At 47.2% G+C, this 27,928-nt stretch overlaps 1 protein-coding gene across 1 annotated transcript in view; it reads right to left on the reverse strand.

The window, feature by feature from the left end:
• Positions 1–27,928, reverse strand: part of CREB3L1 (cAMP responsive element binding protein 3 like 1) — a 411,915-nt gene that overhangs the window by 47,758 nt on the left and 336,229 nt on the right. Inside the window, exons 4-8 of the mRNA XM_069623240.1 lie at positions 26,852–26,956; positions 23,256–23,328; positions 19,376–19,533; positions 6,103–6,252; positions 1,570–1,628 (exon numbers count right to left, since the gene is read on the reverse strand). Of these exons, the coding sequence (XP_069479341.1) occupies positions 1,570–1,628; positions 6,103–6,252; positions 19,376–19,533; positions 23,256–23,328; positions 26,852–26,956 (545 nt within the window). The remainder of the gene's footprint in view (positions 1–1,569; positions 1,629–6,102; positions 6,253–19,375; positions 19,534–23,255; positions 23,329–26,851; positions 26,957–27,928) is intronic.

Below are 27,928 nucleotides of genomic sequence, written 5' to 3' on the forward strand. Positions count from 1 at the left end.
ACGAATCAAGTCTGATTGTGTGGGGAGCATGATTGAGAAAGTGGAGTGAGGAGGAGAAATGTGGATGTCCTAAAATGTATTATTTTAGAGGATCCTCATTTCTCCTCTTCGCACCTCCTTCCTACTCCTAATTTTTACTCCTCACTCAGTGGCCTTTATTTTATTTCTGAAATCTCCCTCATCAGTTTTCATTCTACTTACTGAGGAGTCACAGAGAGGTGAGAAGGATGACCGAGGAGTGAAAAGGCGGCATAAGGAGTAGACATGAGGTGACATGACGGGTATACACGGAGCTCTGCATCAGGCGCTCAATCCACATCTTACCAGCCATGAAAAGAAACCAGCAACGCCTGAGGGAGAGCTTTAGGGACATCAGAGGGGTGATAAGGGCTAGGGAAGGGTCTGCCATGCGGCAGGCAGCACTCCGGACCTGTCAGCCTCTGAGGTTTAATTTGCACGCGTGACTGAATCCACCCCATCTCATTGGCTTGAAGGGGAACCGGCCTGGTGTGAGACTGACCCTTCCCATGCCCTGCTGGTCTATTTGGAGGTACCGGGACCAGAAGTCTGTACACAAATTGAGAAAGACTACCAAGCTATAACAGGAGGGAAGCACTGCTGAACTGTTGACAATCAGAAATCGATATTTTGGACACAGAACTAGCATATAACCCCGAGAGAGGTCTCTGAGACTAAGTGTGTATGTGTTCAGGGTCGGCCTCGGGCATAACATTGTCTCTGGCAATAGTGAAAAAGTGGCCCACGGTTGCAAATGGCAACTGATTGCTTTTGTGACAGACTATTTGAAAAGTACCCAAAGGGATGCCTTTTGATGAAATGTGATGCAAATTGTGCATTTTAAAGATATTGGGCCTCATTCCGAGGTTGAAGGTAGTCATGGCCATTTGAAAAAGCCATTCCCCATTCCCATTTCAGCCCCCTTAGGGCTCAATGGGAAGGCGCTAATAACGGTACCGCAAATTGCGGTACCGTTATTAGCTCTGAAGTCCCTTAACGGGCCCGGTCCATAACGCCTGGTAAAACCAGGCGTTAAGGAAGGGACCCGCTAAGGGACCTCGGAATAGGGCGCAAAGGGATTACCGACACCGATGTCCTTAGCGGTGCCCGGTATCCCTTTGTGCCCACCTCGTAATGAGGCCCATTGTATTCAACAATTCAGGTCAAAGAACTGGGCCCACACCAGATGTTTGCGTTTTTGGTTCAGGCATTGCCCTATAGGCCAGTCCGAGTCTGTATATGTTATTTTTTTTTTTTAAAAAGGTGAGGAGTTCGAATGACACCAGAGGGAGTTATTAGGCAGCAAACAGGCAGCCTCCCTCTTCGATGATTTCCTGATATTTGATTTCTTGTTGACACAGCTGGACTGGGAACCAAAAGTGGAATTGGAAATGTTTTTCAAAATGGCCCCACATTGATATATACTGGAAACGTAACAAATCCTTTACTTCATCCCACTCATGGCGCAGAGGCTCAATGGGAAATCTGCAGATTTTGCTGTAGGCCAATCCACTACTGCTTCTTCAGGGAGTGGGCGTGAAGGACACTTACTTCTTCTCCAGACACTCCACGTACTCCTTCTTCTTCCTGCGACTCTCCTGCGCTGAGATCTGGGGGGTTGGAGGGGAGGAGAGGAAGGAGCTGGTCAGACTGGAAGCACCTGGCCTATCGGAGTACCCCTGCTCCTAGGCCTGGATCAGCATTACCTCTTCCCCTGTCCCAGAATCGTCACGTCCATCTCGGCCACGCCTCTTTCCACACACTCTCACACACCTGGAGGAAGTCGCTTGCCCCTGCTTACCTTACATATCTCTATTTTTCTATACCCTGTCTTTACCTCAGCTGAGAGCATGGGCCAGCTCACCTGATCCCCTTCCCCCGAACGCTTGATGGCAATGCAATGCCCCCGCCACCTGCAGCCGGAACCAATCCACGTGTGCAAAAGCACTGATGCACAATGCTTAAATTCAAGAATTCTCTAGAGAAAATAATCAATCAGGACAGTCTCACCCACGCATGCAAGTACACTGATGACAATGCTTAAATCAACAAAACTCTCGAAACCAGACTCAACCGGGTCAATATCACCCTCGCATGCAAGTACGCTGATGCACAATGCTTAAATCAAGAACACTCTCGATACCAGACTCACCCGGGTCAATATCATCCACGCATGCAGGTACACTTATGTCAAAGCTTAAAACAAGAACACTCTTGAAACCAGACTCACCCGGGTCAATATCACCCATGCATGCAGGTACACTGATGACAATGCTTAAATCAAGAACACTCTCGAAACCAGACTCACCCGGGTCAATATCATCCACGCATGCAGGTACACTGATGACAATGCTTAAATCAAGAACGCTCTCGAAACCAGACTCAACTGGGTCAATATCACCGAAGCATGCAGGTACACTGATGACAATGCTTAAATGAAGAACACTCTCGAAACCATACTCACCCAGGTCAATATCACACACGCATGCAGGTACACTGATGACAATGCTTAAATCAAGAACACTCTCGAAACCAGACTCACCCGGGTCAATATCACCCACGCATGCAGGTACACTGATGACAATGCTTAAATCAAGAAGACTCTCGAAACCAGACTCAACTGGGTCAATATCACTGAAGCATGCAGGTACACTGATGACAATGCTTAAATCAAGAAAACTCTTGAAACCAGACTCAACCGGGTCAATATCACCCACGCATGCAGGTACACTGATATGCAATGCTTAAATCAAGAGCACTCTCGAAACCAGACTCAGCCGGATCAATATCACCCACGCATGCAAGTACACTGATGACAATGCTTAAATCAAGAACACTCTTGAAACCAGACTCAACCGGGTCAATATCACCGACACATGCAGGTACACTGATACGCAATGCTTAAATCAAGAACACTCTTGAAACCAGACTCACCCGGGTCAATTTCACCCATGCATCAGGTACACTGATGACAATGCTTAAATCAAGAACACTCTCGAAACCAGGCTCAACTGGGTCAATATCACCGAAGCATGCAGGTACACTGATGACAATGCTTAAATGAAGAACACTCTCAAAACCATACTCACCCAGGTCAATATCACACACGCATGCAGGTACACTGATGACAATGCTTAAATCAAGAAGACTCTCGAAACCAGACTCAACTGGGTCAATATGACCGAAGCATGCAGGTACACTGATGGCAATGCTTAAATGAAGAACACTCTCAAAACCATACTCACCCAGGTCAATATCACACACGCATGCAGGTACACTGATGACAATGCTTAAATCAAGAACCCTCTCGAAACCAGACTCAAATGGGTCAATATCACCGACGCATGCAGGTACACTGATGCACAATGCTTAAATGAAGAAGGCCCTAGAGAAACGAATCAATCAGGCCAGTCTCACCAACGTGTGCAAGTACACTGATGTGCAAAGCTTAAATTAAGAACACTCTTAAAACCAGACTCAATCATGTCATTGCCAATACACTACTGCACAATGCTTAAATTCAAGCACGCCCTAGATAAAGGAATCCATTGGGCAGTGTCGCCCACGTGTGGAGGTACACTGATGCACAATGCTTAAATTCAAGAACACTCTAGAGAAAAGACTCAGTCGGGCAAGTCTCCCCCATATGTGCAAATACACTGGTGCACAATGCTTAAATCAAGTCCGTCTTTGAGACCAGACTCAGTTAGACCAGTCCCTCTCCCGCCTCCTCATCAGACACAGAGCATTTACACACCCCCCTCACCCCCCTTACGCAAAGGTCAAAATATGAGGAAGGGCCATAGCACAAAAAGTCCAGCAAACCATCCAGTCTCTAACACGTGCCACCGACCCCCAAACACAGGAATCAAAGCCATCTCTTCCGGAGACCAGAATACTCACAAGTCCTTCAAACGACCATTACACAACAATGATCACAAAATGTACCTGAGAAGAGGACAAACCCATCATCCAGGCTATCCGCAACACCAGTGGCAGAGAGGGTGACTGGCACTAAACCGGGCCTGTCTCGTCTCTGAACTGCAATCAGCCTTCCTCCAGAGCCTCCCTACATCCCGCCCAACTAACGTACTATGACCTCTACACTACATACATAGACCCTTAGGCACACGGCAGCCTTATGCCAGCTAGTACCACTACCGCCACAGTAACCGCCGCAGAGCCACTTAGAGCTCACTGCATGCTCTGCAACACATCTAGCCCCCATCATATATGCTACTGCATCTCCCCAGACCCTCAGCACTCACAGTGTCCCAGTACTGGCAGCTAAAAGATCTGCGGTCCTCCCACCTGGATACACCCAAGTGCCACCACCAGTAACCACAAAGATTGCCATTGGTACACACGAGGTGGGCAATTCCGGCATGCACTCAAGACTACAGGTTTCACGCCTGCCTTCCCTCCCCTCCTCTACAAACCTCACTCCTCATTCTCTCTTTTTTACAGAGCCATGTTGCCACGAGGCTCTCAGAATGTCAGAAGTGCACTATACAAGACAACTTGACATTACATTACCTGCACAATATTTTAAGGAAGAAATATCAAAGACTATTTTCCACCATTTCTACCCCATTGTTTAATGCTAATCTAAATAAAAACACAACTATCTTCATACTAGAAAACTGAATAATTCATACCAAGGGCAAATGGAGTGCATTCCGAAGATGGCACCCCTCTGAGGCCATGGGATCCGGTCAACTAGTTGTCTTTGATCCTAAATTGAGGGACAATTCTCCTAGACTGAAAACACAAGGATATCATGATTCTTTTTCATGTAGTCAAATGCTCTAGAAAGGCACCTTCCCACATCACTGAAGGTTCATTTCTAGATGCTCTAGTGAAGGGAGTCCTAGTTTCCACAACAGGCCTATGCAGCCACGTCTTCCTCAGGGCATCATATGGGTGCCATCTTCGGATTGCACGCTATTTGTGCTATCCACGGTCTACTTGAGCCATTATACAACGTGTATGATTTTCTCAAGATGTGTGATTATTTTTACTGTACTTTACTAAGCATTTTTGCACTTCATTACACACTTTATCGATTTGTCCTTTTCTGTATGAATTTAGGCACTTTTGTATTGTTGATTATGTTCTTAGAATGTATGTATACCTGTTTGTCTATTGTTATATTAATCCTAATGTGTGCATTGGAATACATTGATTATTGAGATACAAAGTTGCAGGACAGTGTATAGTTATACGAGAATGTAGTTCTTTTTTCAAGTTATATATATGTGAATTATTTGTTGGCAATCAAAATGCCTTTGGTATGAATTATTCAGTTGTCTAGTGCGAAGATAGCTGTGTTTTTATATGCATATTTCCCTTCTATGCGTACAGGTCATGAACCCTGGTGCTCTTTCTAGTAATTCTAATGCATAGAATAACCTAGTTAACCAATGTGTCATTTTATTTTAACAAGCATTATAAGTACTCATGCTGCACCTTTAATGATTTGTATCTCTACCTGTATAGCAAGTTATGCCTGTTGATTTCTGCACCACTCAGCTCCTCTGCCAGAGTTCAGTTGTTGTGCTCGGCCTGCGCTACATCAGAGTGACCCAAAGGGTGCATCACCGAGGTACACCCCTTAACCTGTGAACCACCAGGCGGTTGTTGCTGGAGTTCGGCTCAAGATCCCGCTTGTACTCCGACCCACCTGCAGTGGGTTCTCTACCCACCTCCACTCCCAAGTAATAGCACCTCCTGTTCATGGATTACCTTGCTTGTGATCACTTACCCACAAATACCCCACCATTGGCAACTTCTGCCCACTGGTCCTCACCTTGTGTTTGATGGCATCACCTCGTCACAGGAATAGTAGGGTCCATTCCTCTGAGTAATGGAAGGGCCTTATGCTCACCTCATCCCGCCCCATTCAGCCCCCTAGAAATGTCAGATCCTGCCCTATGCACACCGCTTCCCTAATATCACCTCTCCCTGAGCAATGGCAGGACCTGTGTGGAGCTCCCTGTGCCCCCGATCTTCCCGCTCCCTTTGTCGTAGAACCTCCCCCGCCCCTCAGCCCCTCAGTAACCAGGAATCCTGCCCACAACTCACCTTGTTCTTGATCTTCCGCCTCACCCTCTTCAGTGCCTTCTCTTCAGCTTTGCTGAGGGGCAGTTTGATGGGAATGGGGTACCCCTCGGCGATCAGGGTCCTCTTTTCCTCCTCCGTCAGCATTAGAGGCCCTGAGGTGCCCTGCAACTTCTGGGAAACAAGAGTGAATGCAAGAGACGGTGTGAGCATTTAGGAAGGTCATGGTTGAGGCCCTAGGTGTGCATTATTAAAATGAACATGCAGACATAGAACCTAGGTGTCCAGAGTATTGGCTCGATAGGATAGCTCAGGAGCAAAGTGCTCGCTTTGGAAGCAAAACGACACGGAACAACACAGGTTCAATCCCCGGGTCCGCGCTTAGCAACCTCTGGGTATTAAGCGCATTATAAATAACCTATCATATCATATATCATATCATATCATAGTAGGATGGAAATGCTGTACTTGGCTCCAGATGTGCGCACATTGGACAGATGCAGTCAGTGTCCCTACCCATGCTCGAGTAGGACTGCCATGTAGTCAGTGGCCGTAGGTGTGCGTGAGCTCGTCAGGCATGCATTCAGTGAGCCCAAGTGTGCAAAGTAATGGGAAGGACCTGCAGACAGAGATCCTTGGTGTTCCCACATTGGACTGATGTACAGGCAGTGAGCCCAGTCATGCTCTAGTCAGAGGCTGCAAGTGGGTCAGACACCCAATCAGTGATCCTAGGTGTGCAGAGTAATAGGATGGACATGCAGAAAGTAGCTCTTTGCGCGCAAATTGGATAGATATACAGTAAGTGGCCCTTCCCACGCCCGATTGGGACTGCTACATAATCAGTGGCGGCAGGTGTGCGTGAGCTGGTCAGACATGCAGTCAGTGATCCCAGGTGCGGACATATTGGACAGACACACAGTCAGTGTGCCTAGCCATGCTCTACTCCGACTGTCACACGGTCAGTGGCCATAGGTGCGCGTATGGGTACCAGTGGTTTTTCCGACAGTATTTACTTTGAAGTAATTACTTCGAAAACACTTTGGATTATATAGGGGGTTGTGGGTTAAGGGATTAAAAGGGGTGGGGCTTGGGGTAGGAGTACTAGTGTAGGGGAATGGGTGTGGTCACTTTTATGTACTCTTGTAGGTAAGCGTCTGCACTGGGAACATGACTACCTGAGGTGAAATCCTAGTAGCTGAACACTCTTCCGGCCTCAAAAACACCCAACACGGGTTGCGTCAACCCTCTGGATGAAAAAAGTGGGCGGACGCTGTCCACCTACATGTATTCTAGACCTGTGCCCTGAAATCAGCACAGGGCCCTAACCAGGGAAATAACCTCTCCAGTCTCCAAGACTGCCACCTCTTTTGCCACACCCTGTGCAAATATTCATGACTCATTTGCTCTCATCGTTTTCCCCCTTAACCCCACTTTTAGCTTTCGACAATACTCAAATTCATGAAAATGACTTTAAAAGTACATAAACCATAGTAAAGGACTCACACAAATATATAAATACTTTCAGAAAAATGCTAGACAAAAAGTGTACCATGTGGCATTATCCCCCCACCTTCAAATACGAGAATGCAATTTAGCAGACGGCAACAAAATTGCCTGGGATTTTTTTTAAATTTATTTTCAAGACCTAAAGACTCATAACAAAGGTTATGTTGGAAAAGGTTACCTGTTTGTATTTCGATATTTGATAAAGCCTCGCTTCATTTATAATGTGAGGAAAATGTTACATTCTACCTAAAATAAATGCTTTTTTGTGTGTTAAATATGAACATTTGAAAATAAGGCAAATAGTTTAAACCTATTTTGTGGAATATATTTAATTGTCCCGGAGGAGTGCATAGATGTATGCAGCTAACTGGTGTTTTGTGTCTGTTTTCAAAATAAAAATGCCCCTCTGCAGTTCTAACAGGGAAACGTTAAGAACATCTTTGCCAAGCAATGGTCTCTTCAATGAGCCATCGCATGTAAATCGCTGGACCCTTCGAATCCTCTGCTATAAGAAAGAAAATGATAAGCAGTAGTTACAGGGCCCGCAGAGTCTGGTGGGCCGCTGGGAGGAGGGTATTTGTCTCTAGAGCGTCGCAGCCGGAGGTTGAGTTTTGACACGCTGGGCCTCATTACGAGGTTGGAGGTAGCCTTGCCGGTAAGAAAGTCTGGCACCCGCGAACGGCAATTACTGGGGTATGCTGACCCCACCGGACCTGGTAATTGCCCTTTCACGGGTGCCGGTTGTTCCCCATAGGTCTCAATGGGAATGGGGATGCCTGTAGCACCGGCACCGTTCATAACGGTGCTAGTGCCACAGGAATGCTCTGCTCACGGGTGCCTTTCATTCCACCAGGGCAGACCTGGCGGAATGATAGGCACCCGCGACACATCTTTGAGTTTTCCGGTCTGGATACAATGATACCGGTAAGCTTACCGGTACCATTGTGTCCGGACCAGCAACCTTGTAATGAGGCCCGCTGTCTCACGAGGACCAACAAAAAGGGAGCATCGTATATGGAGGCAGAATTGCACCTCTTTGCAACAATATTACTTCGTATGGTCGAGGCAGGCACTGATGCCTGCGGGGCCACCTCATGATAGCGGTTCCTTGGGCCCCCACACAGACTGTCCATGCCTCGGCCGGCCCTGTATGCGTGAGTGGGTCAGACTTGCCATCAGTGCCGACCGAGGAACAGGTAAGGTCATACCTTTACACCACCATGCTCTTAATTTTTATTAATTTATCCAGATCCCCTGCCCTTAATTTTAATATATCTATGTATGCATGCATGTATAATTGAATTTATAAAGCGTGGCATAGGCATTCACCTATGGGCATCTTGGTGTTAAGCAGCCCTAGTGAGCAGGGACGTCATTTGGGGGTCGCCAGAGGTCGCAAGAGCGACCGCTGGCGATTGGCCAGCGACCCCTGTCAATCTCTTGCGACCTCTGGCATTGACCAATCAGAGGAGGAGGGGGCGTGGCCACAGCGTGCTGCGACGCTTGTGTTGGCCTCCATTTTGATTATTGTTGCTTGCTGTACGTAAAATGGCGAAAGCGTGTGGTGCGCTTCTCGTCTCCCAGTGACTTCCCAGTTCCTGCCGACTCGTCTCGAGGTGAGTGACTGAGACTGAGTCCAGCGTGGTGGTCGCCGCCGCCGACCAACGGCAGGCAGGCAGCACCAAATTAATTTTACTGACGTGCAAATATGGGTCGGCGGCGTCTTGCAAGCTGCCGCCGACACATATTTGCACGTAAGTAAAATGAATTTGGTGCCGACGGCAGGCAGCACAGCCAGCAGCACCTTATTCATTTTACTAACCTGCATATGTGTCGGCGGCGGCGGCTTGCAAGCTGCCGCCGAGACATATTTGCACGTAAGTAAAATGAATTTGGTGCCGACGGCAGGCAGCACGGCCAGCAGCACCTAATTCATTTTACTAACGTGCATATGCGGCGGCTTGCAAGCTGCCGCCGACACATATTTGCACGTTAGTAAAATGAATTTGGTGCCGACGGCAGGCAGCACGGCCAGCAGCACCTAATTCATTTTACTAACGTGCATATGTGTCGGCGGCGGCTTGCAAGCTGCCGCCGACACATTTGCACGTTAGTAAAATAAATTTGGTGCCGACGGCAGGCAGCACGGCCAGCACCTAATTCACTTTACTAACGTGCACAATCAGCCAATCAGGGTGGGTAAGGGACGGGCAAGGACGTGGAAGGTTGGTATGCTGGAAGAGGGCTCAGAGGTGGGTGGTGGATGGCTACGTGCACTCCGCGAGGCAGCTGGAAATCACCTTTAACTAAAAATAAATACACAATACGGCCAAATGAAAACAGAGCTCTTTGGAGCTCAAGGCACACTTACCAGGGTCAGGCTGCATATAGTAAAGCAGTGCAAGCATGTACAACGCAGTAACACCCTCTGGGTGTTCAAAGCAGGGTAGCAGGCCCAATCAGGTGTCGGGCTAGGGTGGGATCTGGGTGAGGACTGGGAAGCAAGAAGAGGGATTGGGGTGGGTTGTGGATGGCTACCTGTACACTGCTTGAAATCACTTTTTAATTTAAAAAAACGAAATCATGGGGCTAAGTCCCAATATCCAGAGAGAAGGGTAAGGTTACTGATGAGAGCACTTGTAGACATGCACAGGGATACTTGGTAGCATAGAAACACTTAGGAATTCACTTATACACATGCATTGGCTATTAAGGAGTGGAGCAGCACTTTGAAGGTGACTGATAGCTGCCCGTGGATACCCAGAGCAGTATAGGAGCACAAGTGGATAGGATCATAGATGACTCTATGTCCACTAAGGAGGTCACTTACACATGTGCACTGAGTCCTAAGGATCATAGGTTTCCTACAGAGGTCACACACAGGTGTGTATAGGAACCTCAATGACTAAAGGGCCACCGAGGAGATAACTTATGCATTTGCAGGGAGGAATATGGGAGTAGAGGATCACAAAGGTGGCCACTTATAGATGTGCATTGTGTCCTATATGTGTACAGGAGTACTGAGAAAGTATAGATGTGCAAAGAAACATTCAGTCAGTTTAGGGCAGGGTTCTGCAACTTGAAGCTCTTTAGATGTTTTGTACTACAAGTCACAGTATCCCAATGACTATGCTGGCTAGGTCTGATGGGTGTTGTAGTCCAAAACGACTCGTTAGTAATTGGTTGCACACTCCTGGTTTAGTTGCAATGTTGACAGCATTTAGAAATGTGCATAGAAACATGAGTATAGGAGCATTGGTGTGCGTGTGTAATGGGGGGCAGATAAGTATAGGATCAATGATGCAGTTACCTAGAGAAAAAGAATGGGCTGAGCAGGTGGGCATGCCCCGGGGACGAGTGAACACACGTGACTCTCACTTTGGATACCATACCGGCCACATTGTTTAATACTACAGCAAACATAAATCAACACTATAAATGTGACATTCCTAAAACACAATCATTAATAAGAATCATTATGCATTTGTTAACACTTCTACTGGCAAGTGGTACGAGGCCCTGTCCCCTCCTCACCATGCCTCCCTGAAGTCCTGCACTTTGTCCTCCGGGAGCCGACATTCACCCACCTCGCAGTCAAACACCCAAAAAATAAAAAAGGGAGGTGGTAGGACCCTCCATCTTCTCTGCTCCTAGCTGCACCCCCATTTCTTTGGCCACCTTCTGGAATGTTTCATCACCGTGGCACACTCATTTGTGTCCCTTTTACCCATAAAGAGGAAGTTGTCCAAATTATGGAGGACCTTGGCCCACTTGCATTCCCTCTTTGTTACTCATTCCAAGAATGTCTCAAAGTAATCACATGAGATAGAGCACCCCATGGGCAAGCATTTATCATAATATTTCCCCTCCACCTGAAAGCCCAGCAGATGATAGTCCTCAGGTTGTACAGGCAGTAGCCCAAAGGCGGCCTCAATGTCTGCCTTTGCTAACAGTGCCCCTTTTCCCTTTTGCCGCAGCCGTGCCACCGCAGAGTCGAAGGAGGTGTATCTTGCTGAACACAAGTCATCATTAATGGCGCCATTCACTGACGCCCCCTTTGGAAATTATAGATTAATCTGGTAAGAAACTACATTTTAAGTTTTATGATCAGAGTGAAGGAAGAGCAACTGTTGGGCATTATCCCAAAATCTATATAATAGTACTAATTGTTGGAATGTGTACCATGGTGGAGAGGTGCGGGGTGTGGAGGACAATGAACATGTAGGAACAGAAACCTAGGTATATAAAGAGTGTTGGTGAGTGTGGGAGTAATGCAAAATGCAGCCAGGATTTTTCCCCCATAAAATATGGGGACAGGACTGATGAGGATTTTGGTACTGAATTTTGTATCACTCAGTAATGTACTGTATGCCTTGAACACATTTTGAACTAATCTTTTGGCAGCCAAAATAACACAAGAAGAAGAATCATTAAAAACTGAGGATGCCATACATGTTTGCTGTTGAAATATTCTCCCTCTCCCCTTTTATCCTGGCTTTCCCCTATCCCTGTCCCCCCAGAATGTGATTTTGCTCTGTAGTCCTGTTGAAATAACAGGGCAGATCCACATAAAGAGGGGATTGGGGTTCATACACTTCATGTGGCAACATGGACCTTGACACTGCTACATATGATGATCCATTCTTGTATGAAATGTCACAATACACTGATATCATAGCAATTTTTTTCTTAGTGCACTGAGGGACAATGCTTTATGAGGCCACTTCCTGTGATGTCATGGTGGGGGTGTGGTCAAATTACATCACTTCCTGTGGGGGGGGGGGTCAAATTACATCACTTCCTGTGGGGTGTGGTCTAATGACATCACTTCCTGTGGGGGTGTGGCCAAACAACATCACTTCCTGTGATGTCACTCTTGGGGGTGTGGCACTGTGATGTCACTTCCGCTACCCCTGGCATTTTGGTGAAATGACGTCCCTGCTAGTGAGACTACAAAGAACAACTCAAGGTAAAAAATGTATCCCAACCCTGTACCCTTAATTTTAATGTATCCTAACCCCCTTCCCTTAATTTTAATTCATTTATCCTGACAACCCTGCCCTTAATTTAAGTTCATTTATCTGACCCCTGCCCTTAATTTGTATTAATTATTTATCCTGACCCCCCTGCGCTTCATTTTTAATTAATTTATCCTGTGTCCCTGGTCCTTAATTTCTAATGAATTTAATCCTTATCCCTTTATTTAATTTACCTTGAAAAAAGAAGAGAACAAATTACCCCACTCCCTCTTCCCATCCCAATCCCGAGCAGCTCCCACAAACCTCCCCTGACGCTTGGTTAGTGCTGCTGGGAGTCACGTGGCCCAACCAGCAACACCAACGAAGAAAAACATAAAGCTACGCAAGGGGAAGCCATTTTGTTTCCTGCAGCCTTGCCTGGAATCCTCTTGCCCACCGAACAACCGGTAAATCCAAACTTTTAGGCACTGATGCCCTTAATTTTAATTAATTCCTCCCAATCCACTGCCCTTAATTTTAATTAATTCATCCTGACCCCCCCACACTTAATTTTAATTATTTATCCTGACCCCCAGCCCTCAATTCTTAATTAATTTATCCTGACCCTCCTGCCTTTAATTTATAATTCATTTAATCCCTATTTCTTTATTTAATTTAACTTTCTTTTTAATTTAAAAAGAAGAGAAAAAGAAAAAAGACTGCACTCCTGCTTCCTGTCCCCCATCCCGAGATCCTCCCCCAAACCTCCTCCCAACCCATGATTGGTGCTGTATGGGGTCACGTGACCCAACCAGCACTCTTACTGGTCCCCCCAGGGCAGCCTTTCCCAGGCAGCCAGCAAAGGGCAGTGGATAAGGGAAAATCCTGTGTGGCTCCTTTGAACTTAGCCACACTAGTATTGTACCGAGTTAGTTAACGCTGCTTTAGAATTTACCCACACTGGAACTGTACTGATTTGGCGTCCGTCCATTAAATTTAGCCACACTAGTATTGCACTGAGTTAGACAATGGTGCTTTTGAACTTAACCGCACTAGAATTGTACAGATGTCGTTGGTTAAATTTAGTTTAGATGCGCTCCTCTACAAACCAGACACCAGGACCAAAGCAAACACAGGACAATACAGAATGAAGAACCGACAATAAAACTACTCAAAACCCAGAGATCACCCGAAACCAACTAACCATCCCTTCTCTTCTCCACACCCTCACACCTCTCTGGTAGTCCACATGCCCAGGGGGCTAGTGTAACAACTCACGAAAAACGTGAAAACTGCACACACGTCTATGATCATACTACAAACACAATACCTGCAAACAACAACCAGCTCAGACAGTGGAAACAAACAACTCAGACACTGGATACCACCCTTACTGACACAACAAGGCCAGTGCACATAAGAAAAAACACCTAGAAAGCTCACAGACACAGACACCAGTACCTCCTGGATCTGCACGCATCAGCAGATGAGGACAAACTCTCTCCTATCCCTCTCTCCCTCACTAACCAATCCTACCCACATTTCTCACAGAACCACTTGAGCACCTGGAGACCATGCAAAAAGGCAGCGGTGCACAGTATAAATCAACATAACATGCAGACAACAACGTCTTGATGTGCACAAATTCAACAGACACACAGTCAGTAGCATATATGTACAGGAGCAGGTCAGACATGCAGTCAATGATACCAGGGTGTGTGAGTAGGCTGAAGGTGCAGCCAGTCCTTGGCGAATGTAAATTGGACAGTCATGCAGTCAGTGTCCCTGGGCGTGAGAGAGGAAAATGGGCATTCAGTCAGTGGCCCTAGGTGAGTGGGGTAGGATAGACCTTCAGTGCTTGACTACCAGGGTTCCAGTGGCTCTTTCGGGCTCACCTGGAATGTCCACCTTCTGAACCTGTCTTTGTTGCAAAGCTGCATGGTTGGTTTACCTACGTTATGCAGTGTTTTGGGGGGATTTGCTGACCTTTTGCAGGGCCTTAGTCACTTTTAAAAGTGACCCTGGCAAACCCAGATAGCCGGGACCATTCACGTTTATTTTAAGTATTTTATAAAAAATCACACCTCATGTCAGCTGTTTATGGTTAATGTTTTGATTCCAAGGGGTTACATATTTTGTAACGTTGAATTTGTTAAACTGTCAGTTGATATGTCAAACACTGCACGCACGGATCGCGTACGTGCATGTAAGTAAGCGCAGTTTGAGTAAATCGCAGCCAAGGCGGTTTAGTTTTGTTGTGATGCTTGCAGGATAAGCAGCATTCTTGTAGTTTTGATAAACGTGCAGAGTTTATCACTCTTCTGATGAAAGCCACAGAGGAAGCATGGCTGTGTTTTAGCTCTGAGCATGCAGCAGGAGCATATAACTGAGTTTAGTTTAATCGTTGTCTGCAATCCAATCCGACCCTCTGAATCCCGATGAAGAGGGTGGGGGCACCCTCAGGTGGCGAGGACGCAAACACTCTGAGGGAGGAATTATTTGCTTTGCCTTTAATGCCTTCTGCTTTCATTTCGTCCCACTCCCAAACACCCCCGCCTCTCATGATGCTTATGGGGCAGGGTCGTCATGAGCTCCATACGGGTAACCCCGAGTGCCTCCTTCGAGCACAGCCTTAGGCCCGGGCGCACGGTGAGCATAGGGTCTAGCCAGGAATGCACGCTGCTGTCATCAGATGGAGATGGTGAAGCCAAGGCGCTAGCCCGACCTCCACAGGACCTCATGGCACTCACTTCGCTTCAGGAGGTTAGAAGCTGCTGATCCAGAGCTGACACTGGGACATTTGACACCAGAAAGAAGGAGAGCAGCGACACATGCCTCTCTGCCTGGGGGTATCCTTGATGGGAGAGGGCAGTCTCCCTCACCCCGCCGCCCCGTCACTCCAAGCTGGTCCAAGTCCCCCGGGTGCCTGCTCCGGGCACTGTGTGGTCCACCCTTGCCAGTTGCCTAAACCTTGTTCTTGGTCCTCTGTAGGACCTGCTTGGGTTGTCTTGCTCCTTCGTGGGCGGCTGGAGCCTTACACATCCATGACAGGGCAATGGCCTTCTCTGAGCCAACATTGTGACTCTGGTTAATTGGAGAGAGCAAATGAGTGCACCATGAGGTCAAGAGCTCGGCATTGAGGCACTTGCTCCTGCGTCCTACCTACATTCACATGTGAGGGGAATGACGCCTACATCCTGAACTGGAACCTTATTGGCTTTGTTCTGTGTCCTGATGTGCAACAACTGGGTAACTCGGGAACCAGAAAAGAGTTCCCAGAAGTCCTGCCCCCTGCACCGAGGCACTGTGTCAGACAACGGCATACATACGGCAGAGGGGATAAGAGTTTGTAACCGCGCTGGAACCTGCTTGGTCCTTGTTCGGTGTACTGGTTTGCCAGTCGTGTATTTGAAAAGATTGGGGGTCAAGCGCCCAGAATTCAACCCCGAAGCATTGAGGCACGGTTAGCCTCACGCCAGCAGAAGCACACATTGAGAAAGAATAAACCTGCACCTAGAGCCACACTCTGCACTATGGACAGGTAGGCACCGCCGAGACTGCTTTATTGTTTAACCTCAAACAGAGATGGGGCACTTACTTATTTTCCTTTTGCCTGTTACCCATTTCCCCAAAAATGTCCTTATTATATGTGTGTTTAGGGAAACAGTAAAAGAAATAATGAGGCATTCCAGCCCAGGTGAGGAGGCTGTAACAGGTGTTATTTTCTAACACCCTAGTTATGGCCCCAAGGCGAAGCCAAGGGCACAACACGATGGCAAGGGTTGAGAACACCTGTTGCAGCCCTTTCCCCTGGGGCAGGACTATCAAGGAAATATGGCTACATAAGAAACATTAAAGTGAATGCAGGTTCAAAACAAAAGAAAGCAGCTCGTGAAGGTGCTCAGTACCTTGCAGCGAGCATTGGCATGGTAGAATGTTGCCTAGGGGAGACACTGAGCACTGGCCTGCGGGAATGTTGCCTAGGGGAGACACTGGGCATTGAGGCAGAATGTTGCCTAGGGGAGACACTGAGCATTGGCCTGCTGGAATATTGCCTAGGGGAGACACTGAGCATTGGCCTGCAGGAATGTTGCCTAGGGGAGACACTGGCCTGGTGGAATGTTGCCTAGGGGAGACACTGAGCATTGGCTTGCGGGAATGTTGCCTAGGGGAGACACTGGGCATTGAGACAGAATGTTGCCTAGGGGAGACACTGAGCATTGGCCTGCAGGAATGTTGCCTAGGGGAGACACTGGCCTGGTGGAATGTTGCCTAGGGGAGACACTGAGCACTGGCCTGCGGGAATGTTGCCTAGGGGAGACACTGGGCATTGAGGCAGAATGTTGCCTAGGGGAGACACTGAGCATTGGCCTGCTGGAATGTTGCCTAAGGGAGACACTGAGCATTGGCCTGCTGGAATGTTGCCATGGGGAGACACTGAGCATTGAGGCAGACTTTTGGGAGTGAAGCATTAAGATTTGAAGCAGTAGTCCCACCAAAATTCCAATTTTAGACCAGAATACCTTTAACGTAGGAAATAATTGTCATTGTTATGCTGTATCTTCATCACCCAGCTCACCACCTGTAGGTACATCAATGGCCCTAGGCATGCATGAGTAGGTTGGACATGCAGTCACTGGCCCTAGGTGTGCATGAGTAGGGTGGACATGCAGTCATTGGTACTAGGTATGCATGTGTAGGGTGAACAAGCAGCCACTGGCCCTAGGTCTGCATGAGCAGGGTGGACATGCAGTAACTGACCCTAGCTGTGCATGAGTATGGTAGACATGCAGTCACTGGCCCTAGGTGTGCATGAGTAGGGTGGACATGTTGTCACTGGCCCTAGGTGTGCATGAGTAGGGTGGACATGTTGTCACTGGCCCTAGGTGTGCATGAGTAGGGTGAACTTTCAGTTAGTGGCCCTATGTGTGCATGGGTAGGGTGGACATGCAGTCACTGGCCCTGGTGTGCATGAGTAGGGTGGACATGCAGTCACTGGCCTTAGGTGTGCATGAGGAGGATGGACATGCAGTCACTGGTCCTATGCGTGCATGAGTAGGGTGGATATGCAGTCACTGGACCTAGGTGTGCATGAGTAGGGTGGACATGCAGTTAGTGGCCCTTGTTGTGCATTAGTAGGGTGGACATGCAGTTAGTGGCCCTAGGTATGCATGAGTAGGGCGGACATGCAGTCACTGACCCTAGGTGTACATGAGTAGGATGGGTCTGCAGTCAGTGACCATAGGTTTGCATAAGGTGGATGCACATTCAGCCAGTGGTCCTATGTGTGAATAAGTAGGATGGACATGCAGTCAGTGACCATTGGTATACACCAGTAGAGGGGACATGCAGTCTGTTGTCCTGTTTTCCAGGAGGAGGATATTCATGTAGTAAATGGTGTTAGGATTGTGTGAGTAATTTGGATATGCAGAAGTGGCCTTCCACATGTGTCTACTTGTACAGTAAATGGCCTTTGATTTGTGTGTACAACAAAAAACAAACTGACTGCCGCACTCAGGCCATGGATCACCTGTGCCTCTGAGCTCGCTCAGCAAGAGAGTGGTGAGATCATCTGTCTAGGAGGTACTGTCTGAAATTACTGTCTCCAGGAGCAATATACAAATTACAATGGCTTTCCTAGCATCATAAAAAGATCCTGTCAGTTCAAGCACTTTCTGGCAGCCAGCATGGGCTAACCATGAAATGCCCTCCATCACTCCAAAACAGTCAACCATGTTACTCCCTACATTAGTCACCAGTAGCCAACCACGCCACTCACTCTATCAACCACCAAAAGCCAACCATGTGTTTCCCATCCCATCTGCCCTGATCTCCACCGCTAACCAATACCCAACCAGGTTGCGCTCTCCATCAGTCACCAACTGCCAACCGTGCCGTGCACTCCATCAGTCACTAATAGCCAACTATTATACTCCCTTCATCATTCACCAATAACCACTGTCAGCTCTCTCCATCAATCACCCATAGCCACCCAAACCACGAATAACATGTACCCTTCCCTAACACTCTCTAATAGACAACCATGCTACCCCATTGTCATTTACCGATAGCCAAAACGGTAATTTCCTCAATCAGACACAAATTATAACGATAAATTTTATGTAGAATGCACTTATACCGAATATTTTACAATGGAAAACCTAACTAATTTTTCCCCACCCGTTTCCCACCCCTGAAAACCTACACCAACTGTTTCCCCACAAGATTTAACCCTTTACCTCGACCCACACATACATTTTCGTTATGTTTTGTCGTTGTAAAAGTTTCGGTATATGGGCATGTCTCTATAGGAATTTCGTTTTAAAGACTGTATACCACATTCCAGTATCAAGGCCCCAGCATGCTCCAATGCCATGGTTCCTCGTGCCCGCAAGAGCTATGGCCCACGCGTAGCTCCTGCTGCCAAGCTCACAACACTTAGTGCCAAAGTTCCTGTGTCCTTGAATGCCATATCTTAATGTGGCCTCCAACTGGTCCGAGTGCCCTCCCAGGTCTAGGAATCAGGTTTGGATCCAGCGGCCTCTATTATTCTGACACCTGAGCACACCTTCCCAAGGTGACAAACTTCAGTGCCTCTCAGTGCCTGCCATGACTGTGGAGCCCCCCCACTTTTCATCACTCCAAAACGTTCAAGTACCCCTCAATCCCACAGTGCCATGGCCCCAGGTGCCAGGTGCCATCATCTCCCCAGTGCTGTGCCCTAGTTCCCTCCCTTGCCATGATGTGACACCCATTTGCATGGTTCTGTGCCACCCCCTCACCCGGTGCAATGGGCACTACAGCACTAGGTGGGCCCTTTGATTATTACTTACATGGGGTGCTGTGAGAAGGGGGGAGCTGGAGATAGCATTGGATGAGCGTGCCACGGGTCTGGCTGGACTTGACGGGGGCTGCGACCGCGGGCTCTGGGATCCATCGCTATCGCTGCTGTGGCTGCTTGGTGGCGTGGGTGGTAGCTGCACCATTTCATCTGGAAAGAATAGCAAAATACACTAGTTATGTTGGTTGGTCACCAAGGGGCAAGCACCACCACACACCGCCTCTCACCAAAACCACACAGACAAAGCCAGGATGCAACTGAATGAGGACAGACAGGTGGCTGCAAGCAGGAAGGATCCAAGGGAAGGTGGCCAAGTCCCATTGCGGCCTTGCAGCCACCTCCCACTCCTAACCCCCATGAGAGATTACACACCTGACTGTCCAGCAGGACAAGACTGGCCTGTGGGGAAAATCCCAAAGTGAACACCCCAAAGGGAAGGCCGGTCAGGCCACTGTGTGAGAGTTTTGTCAGCCAAGGTGGGCAGTTTGATGACTTCGTGTAGAGTGCTGCTGGCAGTTTCTACCCATGTCACTGTCCAATGTGCTTTCACAGATCTTTCATAAAATTGCATACCCAGTTTGTTGCAAAATGTCACAAATTGCAATTTGCAAACATAGACCATGTTTTTGATGCCTCGATGAAGTCATCCCTAACCAGAAATGCTGCCCGGTAGAGGTTTTAGGCATAGCTAAAGCTAGATGCAGGAGACTGGTCGTGGGCAAGTAGAGTCTAAATGATGTATGGGCAGACTTGTGATTGTGTGCGCCCGGTAGGTCAGTGAAAGAGTAAGTGATATGTCAGGTGCAACCTCACATGCATGTGACTGTCCTCTAGAGGCATGTTGGCACCCATCGGCCATATGAGTGGCAGTCCACCAATACATTGGTCGTCAACAGGATTTACTGCAACATCCTTCCCTGGCCCATCCCAACCATCCAAAAAAACAAAAAACTATAAGCATGGGAATGTGAAAAACAAGTCTCATGATGTAACCCATTGTAACGTGTAACGACTGTAACCTAACCTGTCAGATGATGTAATCTAATGTAACGTGCATTGACTGTTTTCAAAGATAATATGGAATTACTGTAACTGCCACTCTTATGTAACTAGCGCCTAGATGTCCCGTGCGCTTGATAAATGTCTAAATAAATAAATAAATACGTCTATTATACCTTATTATTCTTGGAAACAGTGGTTCAGTCGATTGCATCAGCAAGGACATGTTTCGTTTCGTGTCGGTCAAAACAAATGGTAAAGACCACTGTATAGAAAGGGGGCATTCTTTAAAGTAGCTTGAGGAGGGGTACAGTGGTTTGCTTTGTGTTTATCCATCCTCTCTTAATTCAGTCACTTGTCACATGATATAGATGCATTGCAATTAGGCACTTCTGCGCAGTGTCTGTTAATGCCATCCTGTGTTATTGGCCCATGTATGGCTGCAAACGCATCTGCCTGAAAGGTGATGCATTTCGCAAGCAGCTTCTGGTGTAATGAGGTTTGCTAACCACTCGATTTCTAAGCAATACAGCATCCCAGCACATAGCCTTGACTTAATAAACTGCCTGGCCTTATTTGTTTCTTTTGTATAGAAAATGTAAAGACTAGTGGTAACATGTAAAGAATGTTTTGTCTTCTAAAGAAACGGCGAAGACTGATAATAACATGTAATTAGTTTTAATGGGATAATCTATAGAGAATTGTAATGTAAAAACGTTCTAAAAAAGTATCTAAACGGGGGGACTTGTCTGCCTACAGAAAAGCCCAAACTGTTGGCTTTGCCAATGCTTGTTATTTGACTGTGCCAATTGCTCTTTGTCATTGTACTTGCTTGTCCAGGGAGAACACCAAGCAGGATATAAACCATTTGGGCTATACATGAAACTTTAGTGGTCTTCATTTTCCCAATGGCTACCTTTGCCATATGGCCTAGTTTTACCAACAAGCTGCTCTGAAATGTGAGCTCAGGATTCAACACAATGTTCTTAGAAATCTCAACATCTCTGTCAGTTGGTACAAGCATAATCTGCCAAGTGAGTAACTTTGGTTTGGCTATTAGAGGGTGCTGTGAGTGCTGCCTAAAAAAGGAACCTTTTGTCATTGGACGTAAAGGTGGGAGAGTGATAGAATGGGAGGTGGGACACACAGCCTCTGGGGGCTGGTTGGATACGTATTCAACCATGGATGGCCCTCAGCTATGCTAGCTCCTAACGCCATTCCCATCCCCTATCGGCCTCCCCTACTAAAGCACACAGCCCTGGGATCTCCTTGGCAGCGTTTTTATGCTTTCTTAACAGTCTTCTGAAAGGTAATGGCTTAATTTGAGCTAGAAACTAGCTCCTGGTGTAATCAAAATGTCCTTACCGAGTATGCCTTCAGTCACTTGATTTATATGTGATTTTGTATTTTTATATAGCACCTTACGCCAAGCGCTGTACATGTGCCAATTTACAGTACAATGAATATGGGCGGTAGTAGTACCATACACAGCAAATCAGCAAATTCAGTAACAAAATGAGTTGAAGAAGACAGTTAAGGTTGAAGTAGAAAGCTTTTCAAAGCAGTACGAAGAGCAGAATAAGAATCAAAAGATGGAACAGAGAGAGAGGAGAGCATTCAAATGGAGAGGAGCAAGGAGCGAGAAAGAGCAGGAGTGTGATTGGGCGCAGGGGGGGCGAGGTATAGATAATGAGAAGACTGAGAACGAAGGGCGTGGGAAGGAACATAGAAAGACACAAGGGATGTAAGATAGGTGAAAAACCACAAAGGGACTTAAATACAATACAGAGAAAGTTGAACGTCAGTCGAGAATGAAAATGTAGCCCTGCAAGAGAGGCTAACAGAATGGAAATTGAATCACAGATAGAAAGGGAATACAAAAGCTGAATAGAAGAGTTAAAAACAAACTTTAAGGGAGCCAAGCGAGAAACAGGAAGACCAAAGAGTAATACAGAACAATAAAATAACCGTGAAAAAATAAGAGAGGATATTGGAAGTTTAGTAGCACTAAAAGTAAGAAAAGCTCGGACTTTACGGATATGAAGTCACAAACATATGTGTGTCCTTGCACATGTTCTCTGCACTGACTTATCGCTAAAAACTAGCATTGGCAAAGCCAACAGTTTTGGTTCTTATATAGGCATTATATAGGTGCTTGCCAGGAACAGCCATACAATGCAGAGGTAAAATAACACCATTTGCACAAAAAAGCCACAACGTTTTGCTTTGCCAATGTTTGTTTGTTCTTTTCTGATCTAGCTTAACTTACATAATAGTAAAGGCATTACACCATCAGCAAGATCAAATATATTACAATATTTTGCACGTTAGACTTACTTGTTTCGAAAAATGAAGAGTTTTCTCTTTACTAGTAATGCAAGTTTCAAAAAATCAAATTTTCTGTGAAAAATAATTTTGAAGTCAAGCTATGTTAAGGTTTTGCTTTGCCATTTTAATATGTTTTCAACACAAAGTGTGTAAACTAAACTCGCCACAGCAGCCTTTTCAAAGGCACAATGGCTCTGATCTGGCATGAGTCTGAGAAGTCAGCAACCTCACCAGCCTTCCAGAGACCTTGGTCCGAGGCGTGACTGGCTCGCTCTGTCTGTGACCTACTGCAATAAGCCAGGTGGGAGTAGTTCTGCTAATCCTGCTGAATTGTGGGACTTGTGGTTTTTGATTTTCCCATTATAAATGCAAAACAGGGATGGATTTGCTGCTCACGCTTGGCAGAGGGCTCCTTGGGATTGGGGCTGTGTGGTTGGTTGTCACTAGGGGGACCTGGAGGAACGCATCGCTTTGGTTCTCTGAACACCTCTTGGAGGCTGCCAGGGGAGGTGGGGGTGCTCCCTGAGGCTCGAGGAATGACTTACCGGACGGTGTGCTCAGGAACTGGGTCTCCTCCCTGGGCTCATCTTTGATCGTCTGGGTCATCTCCACCGGAGCCTGTAGGAAGTGAAGAGCGGTCAGTGGCGCATAACATCGGTGCTTTACCTTTGCTTTACGTTTGCAAAGGGGCCTATGCGATCTGGGCTCCCGCGAGATCACGGGAGTCCTGTAAAGCCTGGTGCCACAGTTCAAGCTAGCAGGGCTTGGACAGAGTCTGTCATACTCTGAGGTACTTGATATTGGACTATCTCTGCCCCAGCCCGGCAATGAACGCTGCCATGAGGAACTCCCAGTGGTCCTGACGGATTCACAGCTAACCACCCCCCTTCATTGGTGGATATAGTGAGGGGGTTGGAGGTGCCCTGACGTCTGTCCCTTGTGCACCATCTAGGGAGCCAAGACGCACCTCAAAGGTGGGGGCCAGGAAGGGGCAAGCAAGTGCACGTGTGCTTCTCCCATCCTGTAACTGCTGCATGGGCTGGGGACAATGCCTAACATTTTTGGCGGGATTGCTCCATTTTGGTTTACATACGGTACGTCTTTGTCCCCATAACAGGTAGGGGTAAACGTTAACGCCCCTCCTTGGAAGCCTCCGCATTGCAGCTTGGAAGCCACATTTGCGACCCTCCCTGCAGCTTCTTACCTGCGTGCTGTGATGCTGCTGCTTCTTCAGAGAGACTGAACAGGGGAGTGCCTTCTTATTCCCCCTTTATGTCTATTTCCTGTGGAATTACTTCCGAGTTACTTTGGGAATGTAAGCACTTACCTTTGGGCATCCAGTCGCCCACAGAGGGTGGACAGAGGGTTTCATGTGTTTTCACCACAGCCATTTGACACGTGCCCATTTACACCTTGCTATTGTCACTGCTGCCTTTTGAACCCATTTTCTTTAAATGGGCAGTTCCCCTCCAGCCCCCCCCATATAAACCACCACCGCCAGACCAGCATGTAACCCACCAACCCCAACCCCCAACATACAACACATATATATAAAAGAAAATTAAATGTACAAAACACCCATACTATCTCATCTACCACAGGGATCCCCACACAAAAATTGGTGTCTTCGCCATTCCTTACAAAGATTCACTCACACTTAGCAACCCCACCCACCTTAGTCAGCCTCTGAACCCCTCTCTCTCACTCTCGGCTGCTCCCCTCCATCACACCCACACCCCACATTCTTCCACCTCATCTACCACCCTCATTCACACAATCCTAACTCCCACACTCTTTTCGAATCTGGGTGACGTGATCCGGCCACTGTGTGATCCCCTCTACACTCACTCTGTCACACAACATCCCCCAAACTGCCAAAGTCAAGCAAATGAAACACATTCCACTAATGACACATCCATCGTTCCCTCACACGCATCCCATCATACTCCTCAACAATTCCAACACCACCACCCAGACACTCAGCAGAATGCCCCCTATCAAAACATAAAATTCTCACCACCACATTACATGGCCCAACCATTCACTCCTTTTCATCAAACAGGAAGTCAGGCACCTTGGAAAAGCCTGGCAAAAGAACCGTTGCCCCGCCACATAGACACCACTGAAACACTGCTGCAACAAATACAATATGGCCATTCTCAATGACAAAGCAGTCTACTACCACCGAGAACTCCAATCGCCACCAATCCCACACAAAAAGGTTTCAACATCAATTCACTCCCCAAACCACCACACATACCTTCCACGTGCCCATCCACCTAAGTAAGCAACTCCCTAATTGACTACTTCACCTATAAAATACACATCAGACAAGCCCTCACTCCTGCTACCCCACTTCCTCCCCCTACTCCCAAACCACAACAAGCATTTCACCCGAATACTCATGACACCATCATCACCCTCACAGCAAAGACAAAAGCTGCACATCCTGGACGATGCCTGCCCATCGCAATCCACATCCAACTGCATCACCACGCTGGCTCCACATTGTTCCAACATCGTCAACTCCTGTCTTGCACTTTGCACAACCTCCTCTGCACTCAAAACAGGACAGATCTTCCCCCTCCTCAAGAAACCATCCCTCAACCCCACGCTCTCTGAAAACTACTGACCCATCAGTAGCTGCCATACCTCGTCAGAATCATGGAACACTTCATCACATCTAACTCCAACAATACATAACCACAACCAACATCCTCATCCCCTTCCTCTGCAGTCTTCAATACCATCAACCACACCATTCTCATCCCATTACACAAGATGAAACTCTCAGGCACTGTTCTGAACTGTTTCACCACCTTTCTCACTGACAGGACATACTTCGTGGCAAGTATGGGTTCTCCAAGGATCCTCTCATCTTGAACCTATATGTAGAATCCCTTGGATTGGTTTTTGGCAAGCATAATGTTTATTTTCACCAATGCACAGGCCACACACAAATGTACTTACAAATCTCATCCGCCTCACAAACTCCACACTTTCAGAAGCTGTCTCTCCACCATCACTGCCTGGATAGAGATCCACTTCCTCAAACTCATCCCCTCCTAAACGGAATAACTCCTCATCTGAAGCATGCACAAACCCACCATCTCACACAGGATCAAAGAATTTGCCAGAGACATCCCACCCATATCCCTCTGCACATGTGTCAAATCCCTAGGCTTTACCATTAACCCCCACCTTACCTTCACACACCACATAGTTGCAGTCAGCAAAACATGCAAACTATAACGGCACCTCCTATTCAACATAAGACACATCCTTCCCACGCATTACTTCCACAGCGCAGTAGAAGCACTAGTTTTGCCCACGCTGCACTATGGGAACGCTCTCCTCACCAGACTCCACACCAGCATCCTCGCCCCCTATAGGTCATACAGAGCACAGCAGCAACACTCATCCTCCACCGACCCAAACACACAACCCCCAGAACTTTCCCAAATACACTGGCTCCTCAAACCCCAGAGAATTTTCTTCAAATGACTCTACATTGCATACAAAGCCACCACTCTCAAAACCCCATCCTACGTCACAACACACTGATATCCATCACCCACACAAACATCAGACCAGTAGCCAACATCTCCTACACATTCCACTCGGCAAACTAAATAGCACACAAAAGCGCGCATTCCTCCAGTGGGTACCCAGAGCTTGGAACACTGTGCCACTCCACTTGTGCAGCGCCCACCCATCACCACTTGCTGATAAAGACTCAAAGCATGCCTCTTTCCCGCTACCTCATCTAGCCTCGCCATCACCCCTCGCAAGGCCTCTTAATCCTTTCTAAATGGACAAGGGACTGTGCGATTGGGGAAAGGACCCTCCAGAGTACATGGCATGCATGGGTGTTAAAGAGGGGTCATGGGACCCTCTGTAAACACAGATTACCTCCACGTTCCTCTTCTGCATCAGTACTGTGACAAGGAAGAGTAGGACTAGTGAAGATTACTGGTAACTAATCATAGCATTAACAGCACCCTGTTGCAATCACTCGCACCCGTCAGCAAGGAAGACCCTCTTCCAATGTATCGCACAGCCAAGTTGTGTATTTAATTAGTACATTACAGATCAAACGTCAATAAAGTGCAACTTAACAATACCTGTACGTGAGGCTCACCTGAGGAGGGGAGTGCCATATTCCCCCAGAAACGTTGTATGGTGTCGGCGTGGGGGAGGGTGGGCACCTCTGCCCTTGTGATAGTCTGATGAGACTCGCTGATGGCTATTGAAATCGAGACAAAAGAATAGTGTGAAATTAACTGATTTTACCATTAAATCCCGCTCTGGGTTGCCATTTTGACATGAATTGCATGCATCCCTTTCCCTATGAAAGACTGGGGAGAGCAAAGAGACCAGGGCGTTGCCCATTTTGGTGATGTGTGGACGCAGTGATGTGTGTTGGGAAGGAGTCGAATTTTGCACCTGAATTCTGTTTGCAGTGGAGGTGAATGCTCACCGACGTATGTTTTTTCTGTTGTTGCATTGGTGGAGATCTCAAAACACACGCTGGGCGTCAGAGTGATCCTAAAATGGATTCCCCTAGATTGCAGGTGTTCTGAGCATGTGCACAGGGGAAGCGATGCCGGAAAAATGCATATCTGCTGAATCAAGAATCCAACACTTACTTGTAACAGCGCCTCGATGTCCATGGGCTGCAAGTGCGCTATACAAATACGAATAAATAAAAAAAAAATTAAAAAGCATCTTACGCATGCTAGGGAAGTACTGCATGTGTATTCAGAGTTTGGACGCTGTACTAGGAAGCAATTCCCTGCTTGGCTCTATAGCAGGTCCATGTGTATTACACATTTTGCCATGCAACATACAGAGCAGTCTACTGGTGAGCTGATACTGGACGAGCAGAGCCCTGTGGGCACTGAATGGGATCCTGCAGGAAAACGGCGCTGTTTTGGATGAATATTTGGATGCTGGAGATACTACTGAGCTTCTATGCAAGTCTGTGCAAATAGGACGAGCATACTCATCCTTAGCACTTAAGGGGTTAAAGGCACCTTTCCTAGCTAGGGCCAGCTCATGGCCTCAGTTAAATGGATGCAGGTACTTCACCAGATCCCATCCATGGAGGCAGCAGGGACTTGCTGAGCGCTCTGCCTGGACTTTCATAGATTCAAATGTAGGTTTGATATGTTATTTTTTCTGTTTCTTGTTTCAGTTAAGTATATTATAGTCAGTT

The sequence above is a fragment of the Ambystoma mexicanum genome, chromosome 11, assembly GCF_040938575.1.
Source record: "Ambystoma mexicanum isolate Mex_15411 chromosome 11, UKY_AmexF1_1, whole genome shotgun sequence".
Classification (NCBI taxonomy): domain Eukaryota; kingdom Metazoa; phylum Chordata; class Amphibia; order Caudata; family Ambystomatidae; genus Ambystoma; species Ambystoma mexicanum.